This window comes from Nerophis ophidion, linkage group LG11 (genome assembly GCF_033978795.1).
Source record: "Nerophis ophidion isolate RoL-2023_Sa linkage group LG11, RoL_Noph_v1.0, whole genome shotgun sequence".
Lineage (NCBI taxonomy): Eukaryota > Metazoa > Chordata > Actinopteri > Syngnathiformes > Syngnathidae > Nerophis > Nerophis ophidion.
Genome location: NC_084621.1, coordinates 18,418,676 through 18,431,989, shown reverse-complemented (window position 1 = coordinate 18,431,989; position 13,314 = coordinate 18,418,676). Strand labels below are relative to the sequence as shown.

Genomic DNA, 13,314 nt, shown 5'->3' with positions numbered 1-13,314 from the left:
GTGTTTACTGGTGTGTGATATCATGTGTGATACAAGCAGTCCTGCAACGTGTTTATTGGTGTGTGATACAAGCAGTCCTGCAACGTGTTTACTGGTGTGTGATATCATGTGCGACACAATCAGTCCTGCAACGTGTTTACTGGTGTGTGATATCATGTGTGATACAAGCAGTCCTGCAACGTGTTTACTGGTGTGTGATATCATGTGTGATACAAGCAGTCCTGCAACGTGTTTATTGGTGTGTGATACAAGCAGTCCTGCAACGTGTTTACTGGTGTGTGATATCATGTGCGACACAATCAGTCCTGCAACGTGTTTATTGGTGTGTGATATCATGTGTGATACAAGCAGTCCTGCAACGTGTTTACCGGTGTGTGATATCATGTGTGATACAAGCAGTCCTGCAACGTGTTTACTGGTGTGTGATATCATGTGTGATACAAGCAGTCCTGCAACGTGTTTACTGGTGTGTGATATCATGTGCAACACAATCAGTCCTGCAACGTGTTTACTGGTGTGATATCATGTGTGATACAAGAAGTCCAGCAACGTGTTTACTGGTGTGTGATATCATGTGTGATACAAGCAGTCCTGCAACGTGTTTACTGGTGTGTGATATCATGTGTGATACAAGCAGTCCTGCAACGTGTTTACTGGTGTGTGATATCATGTGCAACACAATCAGTCCTGCAACGTGTTTACTGGTGTGATATCATGTGTGATACAAGAAGTCCAGCAACGTGTTTACTGGTGTGTGATATCATGTGTGATACAAGCAGTCCTGCAACGTGTTTACTGGTGTGTGATATCATGTGTGATACAAGCAGTCCTGCAACGTGTTTACTGGTGTGTGATATCATGTGTGATACAATCAGTCCTGCAACGTGTTTACTTGTGTGTGATATCATGTGCGACACAATCAGTCCTGCAACGTGTTTACTGGTTTGTGATAACGTGTGATACAATCAGTCCTACAGTGTGTTTACTTGCGTGTGATATCATGTGCGATACAAGCAGTCCTGCAGCATGTTTACTGGTGTGTGATATCATGTGCGATACAAGCAGTCCTGCAGCGTGTTTATGTGTGCAAAGTTGAACAGTCAACATCTAAATGTCCTCCAATAAGAAGACAATTTCTTTTATATTGGTCAAGTCCTTTGCAAAAACCGTATCGGTGCTTACTTGCGTGCCAGGTAGCCTCTGGCCGCACTCTGGAAGCGGATGATGGTGTCGGTGATCTTCAGGTCTCGCTCCTCCTCCAGGTGGGCCAGGACGCCGGCCCTGAAGAACACCTTGCTCTGGCCCACGCGGAACAGGTTGGGATCCAGCTCCAAGGCTTTGATCTAGGCAGGCGGGAGCAAGGCTTTAATGCAAATACAGGCGTGCGGGCCCCTGAGGGACCTAGACCTAACCCTCACCCTGACACCCTGACCCTCACCATGAGCTCCGACGCCTGTTTGCCGTCCATGAAGGTGCGAGGAATGGCGTTGGGGGTCAGAATCTCGTATCTGCGGGATAGATTGGAGTGAGTGTGCGTGAGACGCCTTCCTGGTCTACACCAGGAGGACAAGGAAACAAGTCCTGTGCCAGATCACGCTGGCAAATACGGAACAGGTGGTCCCCAAACTACGGAACATACCTAGCTAAGAAAAAAAAAACTGAACAAAAACAGGATCTGAATTTGTGGAGCCGATCTTTTGACCTTTTTGTGTTTTTTGACAAATATCAGAGCCATGTTTGCTGCCAGGCCACACCCACGTCTTATATTGTAGGACACATTCCTTGGCAATGAATCATCACCTATATGTGTAGTATCTGTCATTTTAACCACCACTCATTTGGTCAAAGTCCCTAGGAGGAGTTCGTTAAAGAAAAACCCATGTTTTTTGCCCAAAAATGGTCAAAAACCATCGCAGCAAAGTTTGGCACCAAGCCACGCCCACATCTTTTGGCGTAGGAAAAATTTGGCCGTAAATAATCATCACCTATATGTGTAGTATCTGTCATTTTAACCACCACTCATTTGGTCAAAGTCCCTAAGAGGAGTTTGTTAAAGAACCACATCTTTTTTTTGCCAAAAAGTGGCCGAAAACCATCAGCGCAAAGTTTGGCGCCAGGCCATACCCACATCTTATGGTGTAGAAAAAATTCCTTGGCAAGTAATCATCACCCATGTTTGTAGTATCTGTCATTTTAACCACCACTCATTTGGTCAAAGTCCCTAAGAGGAGTTTGTTAAAGAACCACATCTTTTTTTTGCCAAAAAGTGGCCGAAAACCATCAGCGCAAAGTTTGGCGCCAGGCCACGCCCACATCTTATGGTGTAGGAAAAATTTGGCCGAAAATAATCATCACTTATATGTGTAGTATCTGTCATTTTAACCACCACTCATTTGGTCAAAGTCCCTAGGAGGAGTTTGTTAAAGAACCACATCTTTTTTTTGCCAAAAAGTGGCCGAAAACCATCAGCGCAAAGTTTGGCGCCAGGCCATGCCCACATCTTATGGTGTAGAAAAAATTCCTTGGCAAGTAATCATCACCCATGTTTGTAGTATCTGTCATTTTAACCACCACTCATTTTGTCAAAGTCCCTAAGAGGAGTTTGTTAAAGAACCACATCTTTTTTTTGCCAAAAAGTGGCCGAAAACCATCAGCGCAAAGTTTGGCGCCAGGCCATGCCCACATCTTATGGTGTAGAAAAAATTCCTTGGCAAGTAATCATCACCCATGTTTGTAGTATCTGTCATTTTAACCACCACTCATTTGGTCAAATTCCCTAAGAGGAGTTTGTTAAAGAACCACATCTTTTTTTTGCCAAAAAGTGGCCGAAAACCATCAACGCAAAGTTTGGCGCCAGGCCACGCCCACATCTTATGGTGTAGGAAAAATTCCTTGGCAATTAATCATCACCTATATGTGTAGTATCTGTCATTTTAACCACCACTCATTTGGTCAAAGTCCCTAGGAGGAGTTCGTTAAAGAAAAACCCATTTTTTTTTCAAAAAAATGGTCAAAAACCATCGCAGCAAAGTTTGGCACCAAGCCACGCCCACATCTTTTGGCGTAGGAAAAATTTGGCCGAAAATAATCATCACCTATATGTGTAGTATCTGTCATTTTAACCACCACTCATTTGGTCAAAGTCCCTAGGAGGAGTTTGTTAAAGAACCACATCTTTTTTTTGCCAAAAAGTGGCCGAAAACCATCAGCGCAAAGTTTGGCGCCAGGCCATGCCCACATCTTATGGTGTAGAAAAAATTCCTTGGCAAGTAATCATCACCCATGTTTGTAGTATCTGTCATTTTAACCACCACTCATTTGGTCAAAGTCCCTAAGAGGAGTTTGTTAAAGAACCACATCTTTTTTTTGCCAAAAAGTGGCCGAAAACCATCAGCGCAAAGTTTGGCGCCAGGCCACGCCCACATCTTATGGTGTAGGAAAAATTCCTTGGCAATTAATCATCACCTATATGCGTAGTATCTGTCATTTTAACCACCACTCATTTGGTCAAAGTCCCTAGGAGGAGTTCGTTAAAGAAAAACCCATTTTTTTTCCCCAAAAATGGTCAAAAACCATCGCAGCAAAGTTTGGCACCAAGCCACGCCCACATCTTTTGGCGTAGGAAAAATTTGGCCGAAAATAATCATCACCTATATGTGTAGTATCTGTCATTTTAACCACCACTCATTTGGTCAAAGTCCCTAGGAGGAGTTTGTTAAAGAACCACATCTTTTTTTTGCCAAAAAGTGGCCGAAAACCATCAGCGCAAAGTTTGGCGCCAGGCCACGCCCACATCTTATGGCGCAAGGAAAAGTCCTTGGCAAGTAATCATCACCTATATGTGTAGTATCTGTCATTTTAACCACCACTCATTTGGTCAAAGTCCCTAGGAGGAGTTTGTTAAAGAACGATACCTTCTTTTTGCCAAAAAAAGGGTAAAAATCCTTAAAGCAAAGTTTAGCACCAGACCACGCCCACATCTTATGGCGCAAGGAAAATTCCTTGGCAAGTAATCGTCACCTATATGTGTAGTATCTGTCATTTTAACCACCACTCATTTGGTCAAAGTCCCTAGGAGGAGTTTGTTAAAGAACCACATCTTTTTTTTGCCAAAAAGTGGCCGAAAACCATCAGCGCAAAGTTTGGCGCCAGGCCACGCCCACATCTTATGGTGTAGAAAAAATTCCTTGGCAAGTAATCATCACCTATATGTGTAGTATCTGTCATTTTAACCACCACTCATTTGGTCAAAGTCCCTAAGAAGAGTTTGTTAAAGAACCACACTTTTTTTTTGCCAAAAGGTGGCCGAAAACCATCAGCGCAAAGTTTGGCGCCAGGCCACGCCCACATCTTATGGTGTAGAAAAAATTCCTTGGCAAGTAATCATCACCTATATGTGTAGTATCTGTCATTTTAACCACAACTCATTTGGTCAAAGTCCCTAGGAGGAGTTTGTTAAAGAACGACACATTTTTTTTGCCAAAAAGTGGCTGAAAACCATCATCGCAAAGTCTGGCACCAAGCCACGCCCACATCTTATGGTGTAGGAAAATTCCTTGGCAAGTAATCATCACCTATATGTGTAGTATCTGTCATTTTAACCACCACTCATTTGGTCAAAGTCCCTAGGAGGAGTTCGTTAAAGAAAAACCCATTTTTTTTTGCCAAAAAATGGTCAAAAACCATCGCAGCAAAGTTTGGCACCAAGCCACGCCCACATCTTTTGGCGTAGGAAAAATTTGGCCGAAAATAATCATCACCTATATGTGTAGTATCTGTCATTTTAACCACCACTCATTTGGTCAAAGTCCCTAGGAGGAGTTTGTTAAAGAATCACACTTTTTTTTGCCAAAAAGTGGCCAAAAACCATCAGCGCAAAGTTTGCCGCTAGGCCACGCCCACATCTTATGGCGTAGGAAAAATTCCTTGGCAATTAATCATCACCTATATGTGTAGTATCTGTCGTTTTAACCACCACTCATTTGGTCAAAGTCCCTAGGAGGAGTTCGTTAAAGAAAAACCAATTTTTTTGCCCAAAAATGGTCAAAAACCCTCGCAGCAAAGTTTGGCACCAAGCCACGCCCACATCTTTTAGCGTAGGAAAAATTTGGCCGAAAATAATCATCACCTATATGTGTAGTATCTGTCATTTTAGCCACCACTCATTTGGTCAAAGTCCCTAAGAGGAGTTTGTTAAAGAACCACATCTTTTTTTTGCCAAAAAGTGGCCGAAAACCATCAGCGTAAAGTTTGGCGCCAGGCCACGCCCACATCTTATGGCGCAAGGAAAATTCCTTGATAATGAATCATCACCTATATGTGTAGTATCTTGTCATTTTAACCACCACTCATTTGGTCAAAGTCCCTAGGAGGAGTTTGTTAAAGAACCACACTTTTCTTTGCCAAAAGGTGGCCGAAAACCATCAGCGCAAAGTTTGGCGCCAGGCCATGCCCACATCTTATGGTGTAGAAAAAATTATTTGGCAAGTAATCATCACCTATGTGTGTAGTATCTGTCTTTTTAACCACCACTCATTTGGTCAAAGTCCCTAGGAGGAGTTTGTTAAAGATCCACACTTTTTTTTTGCCAAAAGGTGGCCGAAAACCATCAGCGCAAAGTTTGGCGCCAGGCCATGCCCACATCTTATGGTGTAGAAAAAATCATTTGGCAAGTAATCATCACCTATGTGTGTAGTATCTGTCATTTTAACCACCACTCATTTGCTCAAAGTCCCTAGGAGGAGTTTGTTAAAGAACCACACTTTTTTTTGGCCAAGAGGTGGCCGAAAACCATCAGCGCAAAGTTTGGCGCCAGGCCACGCCCACATCTTATGGCGCGAGGAAAATTCCTTGGCAAGAAATCATCACCTATATGTGTAGTATCTGTCATTTTAACCACCACTCATTTGGTCAAAGTCCCTAGGAGGAGTTCCTTAAAGAAAAACCCCTTTTTTTTTTCCAAAAAATGGTCAAAAACCATCGGGGCAAAGTTTGGCACCAAGCCACGCCCACATCTTTTGGCGTAGGAAAAATTTGGCCGAAAATAATCATCACCTATATGTGTAGTATCTGTCATTTTAACCACCACTCATTTGGTCAAAGTCCCTAGGAGGAGTTTGTTAAAGAACCACACTTTTTTTTTGCCAAAAGGTGGCCGAAAACCAGCAGCGCAAAGTTTGGCGCCAGGCCATGCCCACATCTTATGGCGCAAGGAAAATTCCTTGGTAATGAATCGTCATCTATATGTGTAGTATCTGTCATTTTAACCACCAATCATTTGGTCAAAGTCCCTAGGAGGAGTTTGTTAAAGAACGACACCTTCTTTTTGCCAAAAAAAAGGCTAAAAATCATCAAAACAAAATTTAGCACCAGGCCACGCCCACATTTTATGGCGTAATAAAAAGGTGACAGTTTGACACTGGAACTGATGAGGTGACCTTGCACAAGGGACAAGTTGTTTGGACTTTGGAGGTTCCGGACTCACCTCTGTCTGAACTCCTGGAAGGGGATGCGGTTGGGGAAGCCTTGTCGACAGATGCGGATCCCTTCCAGGACCCCGTTGCACCTGAGCTGGTCCAGAACCAGGTGAGGTGCCAGCTTGCCGGCCTGAAAGAGACAAGAGGCGGTTGGGCAATCAGGTGAGGAAAGTCCTGACTTGGGTCTCCCTGGGTCTCACCCTCTTCTCGTGGTTGGGGATGATGCAGCGCAGGAAGTTGGGATTGGTGTTCCTCAGCGTGGCCATGAGCTTGGCCAAGGACTCCTTGTAGAGCTGGCCCACGGTCCGGAACATTCCCTTCTTGGTCTTCAGCCCCCCTGCTCCGAAGGTGACCGGACCACTGCTCTCCCCCGCAGCCATCTGCTCCATGTTGATGATGCGGTCCACTGAGGGCGCCCCAAGACTTGTTTCAGTTAATCATGCACTATTCTTGTTAAATATACACACTAGTGCACTACTACCTCAAATATACACACTAGTGCACTATTACATTAAATATACAAACTAGTGCACTACAACCTTAAATATAGACACTAGTGCACTATTATATTAAATATAGACACTAGTGCACTATTATATTAAATATAGACACTAGTGCACTATTACATTAAATATAGACAAGTGCACTACTACACGAAATAATGACACCAGGGCACTATTATATGAAATAATGACACTGGTGCACTATTACGTAAAATATACACACTAGTGCACTATTACGTTAAATATAGACACTAGTGCACTATTACATGAAATAATGCCACTAGTTCACTATTACATTAAATAGAGACACTAGTGCACTATTATGTTAAATATAGACACTAGTGCACTATTACAGGAAATAATGACACTAGTGCACTATTACATGAAATATACAAACCAGTGCACTACTACCTTAAATATACACACTAGTGCACTACTACCTTAAATATACACACTAGTGCACTATTACCTCAAATATACACACTAGTGCACTATTACTTTAAATATACACACTAGTGCACTACTACACTATAGACTAGGGGTGCCCACACTTTTTCTGCAGGCGAGCTACTTTTCAATTGACCAACTCGAGGGGATCTACCTCATTTATATATATCATTTATATTTATTCATTTATGAAAGAGACATTTTTGTAAACAAGTTAAATGTGTTTAATGATAATACAAGCATGTGTAACACATATAGATGTCTTTCTTTCACGAAGACAGGAATATAAGTTGGTGTATTACCTGATTCTGATGACTTGCATTGATTGGAATCAGACAGTAATGATGATAACGCCCACATTTTCAAATGGAGGAGAAAAAAAGTTGTCCTTTCTGTACAATACCACATGAAAGTGGTTGGTTTTTGGCATCTAATTCATCCATCTTCCATACACTTTACAAGAAAAACATTGGCGGCAAATTCCGTAGCTTGCTTGATTGACATTCACGGCACCCGAGGGTCTTGTGAGATGACGCTGGCTGCTGCCAGTTCATTATTATGAAAAAATGACAGAGAGGAAGGCGAGAAACACTTTTTATTTCAACAGACTTTCGCGCCGTCCCTTCCGTCAAAACTCTATAAGGCCGACTGCACATTTCCTATCTTCACAATAAAAGCCCTGCTTCATGCTGCCTGCGCTAACAAAATAAGAGTCTCGGAAAGCTGGCGTGCACAAGTGATGTGCACGCCAGCTTTCTGAGGGATCGCTTGTGCACGCCAGTTTTCCGAGACTCTGTATTTAGTTAGCGCAGGCAGCATGAAGCAGGGCTTTTATTGTGAAGATAGGAAATGTGCAGTCAGCCTTTAGAGTTTTGACGGAAGGTACGGCGCGAGAGTCTGTTGAAATAAAAAGTGTTTCTCACCTTCCTCTCGGTCATATTTTCCTAATAATGATCTTGCAGCAGCCAGCGTCATCTCACAAGACCCTCCGGTACCGTGAATGTCATTTAAGTGACGTCTTGGTGAAGATTGATGATCACTAATTTTTAGGTCTATTTTTTTTAAAAGCCTAGCTGGAGATCGACTGACACACCCCCCGCGGTCGACTGGTAGCTCGCGATCGACGTGATGGGCACCCCTGCTATAGACAGTAGTGCACTATTACGTTAAATATTGACACTAGTGCACTATTACATGAAATAATGACACTAGTTCACTACTAGGTTAAATATAGACACTAGTGCACTATTGTGTTAAATATACACACTAGTGCACTATTACATTAAATATACAAACTAGTGCACTACAACCTTAAATATAGACACTAGTGCACTATTATATTAAATATAGACACTAGTGCACTATTATATTAAATATAGACACTAGTGCACTATTACATTAAATATAGACAAGTGCACTACTACACGAAATAATGACACCAGGGCACTATTATATGAAATAATGACACCGGTGCACTATTACGTAAAATATAGACACTAGTGCACTATTACGTTAAATATAGACACTAGTGCACTATTACATGAAATAATGCCACTAGTTCACTATTACATTAAATAGAGACACTAGTGCACTATTATGTTAAATATAGACACTAGTGCACTATTACAGGAAATAATGACACTAGTGCACTATTACATGAAATATACAAACCAATGCACTACTACCTTAAATATACACACTAGTGCACTATTATATTAAATATAGACACTAGCGCACTATTACATTAAATATAGACACGAGCGCACTATTACATTAAATATAGACACGAGTGCACTATTACACAAAATAATGACACTAGGGCACTATTATATGAAATAATGACACTGGTGCACTATTATGTTAAATATAGACACTAGTGCACTATTACATTAAATAATGACACTAATTCACTATTACGTTAAATATAGACACTGGTGCACTATTACATGAAATAATGACACTAGTTCACTATTAAGTTAAATATAGACACTTGTGCACTATTATGTTAAATATACACACTAGTGCACTATTACATGAAATATACAAACTAATGCACTACTAACTTAAATATAGACAGTAGTGCACTATTAAATTAAATATAGACACTAGTGTACTATTACATTAAATATAGACACTAGTGCACTATTGTGTGAAATATAGACATGAGTGCACTATTACACGAAATAATGACACTAGGGCACTATTATATGAAATAATGACACTGGTGCACTATTACGTTAAATATAGACACTAGTGCACCATTACATTAAATAATGACACTAGCTCACTATTACGTTAAATATAGATACTAGTGCACTATTACAGGAAATAATGACACTAGTGCACCATTAAATTAAATATAGACACTGGTGCACTATTACATTAAATATAGACACTAGAGCACAATTACATGAAATATACACACTAGTGCACTATTTCATGAATTATAGACACTAGTGCACTATTACATGAAATATAGACACTAGTGCACTATTACATGAAATATAGACACTAGTGCAGTATTACATGAAATGTAGACACTAGTGCAGTATTACGTGAAATATAGACACTAGTGCACTATTACATGAAATATATACACTAGTGCACTATTACATGAAATATAGACACTAGTGCACTATTACATGAAATATAGACACTAGTGCACTATTACATGAAATATAGACACTAGTGCAGTATTACATGAAATATAAACACTAGTGCACTATTACATGAAATATAAATACTAGTGCACTATTACATGAAATATAAACACTAGTGCAGTATTACATTAAATGTACACACTAGTGCAGTATTACATTACATGTAGACACTAATGCACTATTACGTTAAATATAGACAGTAGTGCACTATTACATTATATATAGACACTAGTGCACTTGCATTAAATATAGACACTAGTGCACTTACATTACGTATACACACTAGTACACTATTGTATTAAAAATAGACACTAGTGCACTACTACACTATCGACACTAGTGCACTATTATTACATGAAATAGACACCGGTGCACTATTACATGAAATAATGACACTAGTACACTATTACAGTAAATATAGACACTAGTGCAATATTACATTAAATATAGACACTAGTGCACTATTACGTTAAATATAGACATTAGCGCACTATTACATTAAATATACACACTAGTGCACTATTATGCGAAATATAGACACTAGTGCACTATTACATGAAATATACACACTAGTGCACTATTACATTAAATATTCACACTAGTGCACTAATATGTGAAATATAGACACTAGTGCACTATTACATGAAATATACACACTAGTGCACTATTACATTAAATATTCACACTAGTGCACTATTATGTGAAATATAGACACTAGTGCACTATTACACGGAATAATGACACTACGGCACTATTACACAAAATATAGACACTAGTGCACTATTGCATGAAATATAGACACTAGTGCACTATTAAATGAAATATAGATATTAGAGCACATTTACATGAAATATACAAACTAGTGCACTATTTCACGAAATATAAACACTAGTCCACTATTACATGAAATATAGACAGAAGTGCACTATTACATGAAATGACACCCGTGTACTATTACATGAAATAATGACACTAGTGTACTATTACATAATTAACAACGTTCGTAAAGAATCGGTACTTTCATGTGGATCACCCCAAAAAGTCCCCAGAAAATGTCAAAACATCTCGCCAAGGTGGCAACACTGATGCCACCTCTTTTTACTCTCTGGGAGACCAAGTTGTAAACAAGTCCCATTATCAAGTGTTTACGAGCGAGGAAACACTACACTCTCGACACGACTGAGAGTTGGCACTACTACGTGAGGACAAAGATTAGGACGCATGCAGGACACGAAACGCACACACGCATGCACACACACACACAGGAGGAGTAGAGGAACCTACTGTCCGAGCCATTCTCCTGCAGTGTGCTATAGGAGTCAAAGAAGTAAACACGAGGGAGAGTTTGTATGTCTGGTGCAGGGTGGAGGGCAGCAAGGAAGGAGGGATACAAAGATGGAGGAGAAAAAAGTTGGAGGGAGAGAAAGATGGAGAGAAAAGATGGAGGGATACAAAGATGGAGAGAAAAGATGGAGAGAAAGATGGAGGAGAGAAAAGATGGAGGAATGCAAAGATGGAGGGATACAAACATGGAGAGAAAAGATGGAGGGATACAAAGATGGTGAGAAAAGATGGAGTGATACAAACATGGAGAGAAAAGATGGAGGAATGCAAAGATGGAGGGATACAAACAAGGAGAGAAAAGATGGAGGGATACAAAGATGGTGAGAAAAGATGGAGGGATACAAAGATGGAGGGATACAAAGATAGAGGAGAGAGAAGATGGAGGGATACAAAGATGGAGAGAAAAGATAGAGGGATACAAAGATAGAGGAGAGAGAAGATGGAGGGATACAAAGATGGAGGGAGACAAAGATGGAGAGAAAAGATGGAGGGAGACAAAGTTGGAGGAGAGAAAAGATGGAGGAAGACAAAGATGGAGGGATGCAAAGATGAGGGAGACAAAGATGGAGGGATGCAAAGATGGAGGGATACAAAGATGGAGAGAAAAGATAGAGGGATATAAAGATGGAAAGAAAAGATAGAGGGATACAAAGGTGGAGGAGAGAGAAGATGGAGGGATAGAAGGATGGAGGAGAGAAAAGATGGAGGGAGACGAAGATGGATGGAGGGATACAAAAATGGAGGGATACAAAGATGGAGGAGAGAAAAGATGGAGGGATACAAAGATGAGGGAGACAAAGATGGAGGATACAAAGGAGGGATACAAAGATGGAGGATACAAAGATGGTGGAGAGAAAAGATGGAGGGATACAAAGATGGAGGGATACAAAGATGGGGGAGAAAAAAGATGAGGGAGACAAAGATGGAGGGATACAAAGATGGAGGGATACAAAGATGGAGGAAGACAAAGGTGGAGGAGAGAAAAGATGCAGGGAGACAAAGATGGAGGGCAGCAAAGATGGAGGAATGCAATGATGGAGGGATGCAAAGATGGAGGGATGCAAAGATGGAGTGATACAAAGATGGAGAGAAAAGATGGAGGGAGACAAAGGTGGAAGAGAGAAAAGATGGAGGGATACAAAGATGAGGGAGACAAAGATGGAAGGATACAAAGATGGAGGAGAAAAAAGATGGAGGGATACAAAGATGGAGGGAGACAAAGGTGGAGGAGAGAAAAGATGCAGGGAGACAAAGATGGAGGGCAGCAAAGATGGAGGAATACAATGATGGAGGGATGCACAGATGGAGGGATACAAAGATGGAGAAAAGATGGAGGGAGACAAAGGTGGAGGGAGACAAAGGTGGAGGAGAGAAAAGATGGACGGAGACAAAGATGGAGGGATACAAAGAAGGAGGGATACATGCAGCAGAGGAATGAAGGGAGAGGCGGAGGACAAGAGGATAAAAAGAGAGGAAGTTAGTAGTTTTAGTTTCGGAGGGCCAGGAGAGAAAAGACAAGTTCTCACCTTCTTTCCACAGCTCAGACACAAAATGGTCGGATGATTGATGGAGGAGAGAAGCAACGTTGTCATTGAGAGGGTCCATGTTCTTCACCAGCCAGTCATTGGCCTTGTAGTCCACCTGTGTACACATCACACTACTACTATACATGTTCTTCACCAGCCAGTCATTGGCCTTGTAGTCCACCTGTGTACACATCACACTACTACTATACATGTTCTTCACAAGCCAGTCATTGGCCTTGTAGTCCACCTGTGTACACATCACACTACTACAATACATGTTCTTCACAAGCCAGTCATTGGCCTTGTAGTCCACCTGTGTACACATCACACTACTACAATACATGTTCTTCACAAGCCA

At 41.0% G+C, this 13,314-nt stretch overlaps 1 protein-coding gene across 4 annotated transcripts in view; it reads right to left on the bottom strand.

The window, feature by feature from the left end:
* Positions 1–13,314, bottom strand: part of myh14 (myosin, heavy chain 14, non-muscle) — a 145,342-nt gene that overhangs the window by 57,602 nt on the left and 74,426 nt on the right. For all 4 annotated transcript variants that reach the window (XM_061915238.1, XM_061915237.1, XM_061915239.1 and 1 more), the window contains exons 16-20: positions 12,957–13,071; positions 6,677–6,882; positions 6,485–6,606; positions 1,439–1,508; positions 1,183–1,343 (exon numbers count right to left, since the gene is read on the bottom strand). In XM_061915238.1, coding sequence (XP_061771222.1) covers positions 1,183–1,343; positions 1,439–1,508; positions 6,485–6,606; positions 6,677–6,882; positions 12,957–13,071 — 674 coding nt within the window. The remainder of the gene's footprint in view (positions 1–1,182; positions 1,344–1,438; positions 1,509–6,484; positions 6,607–6,676; positions 6,883–12,956; positions 13,072–13,314) is intronic.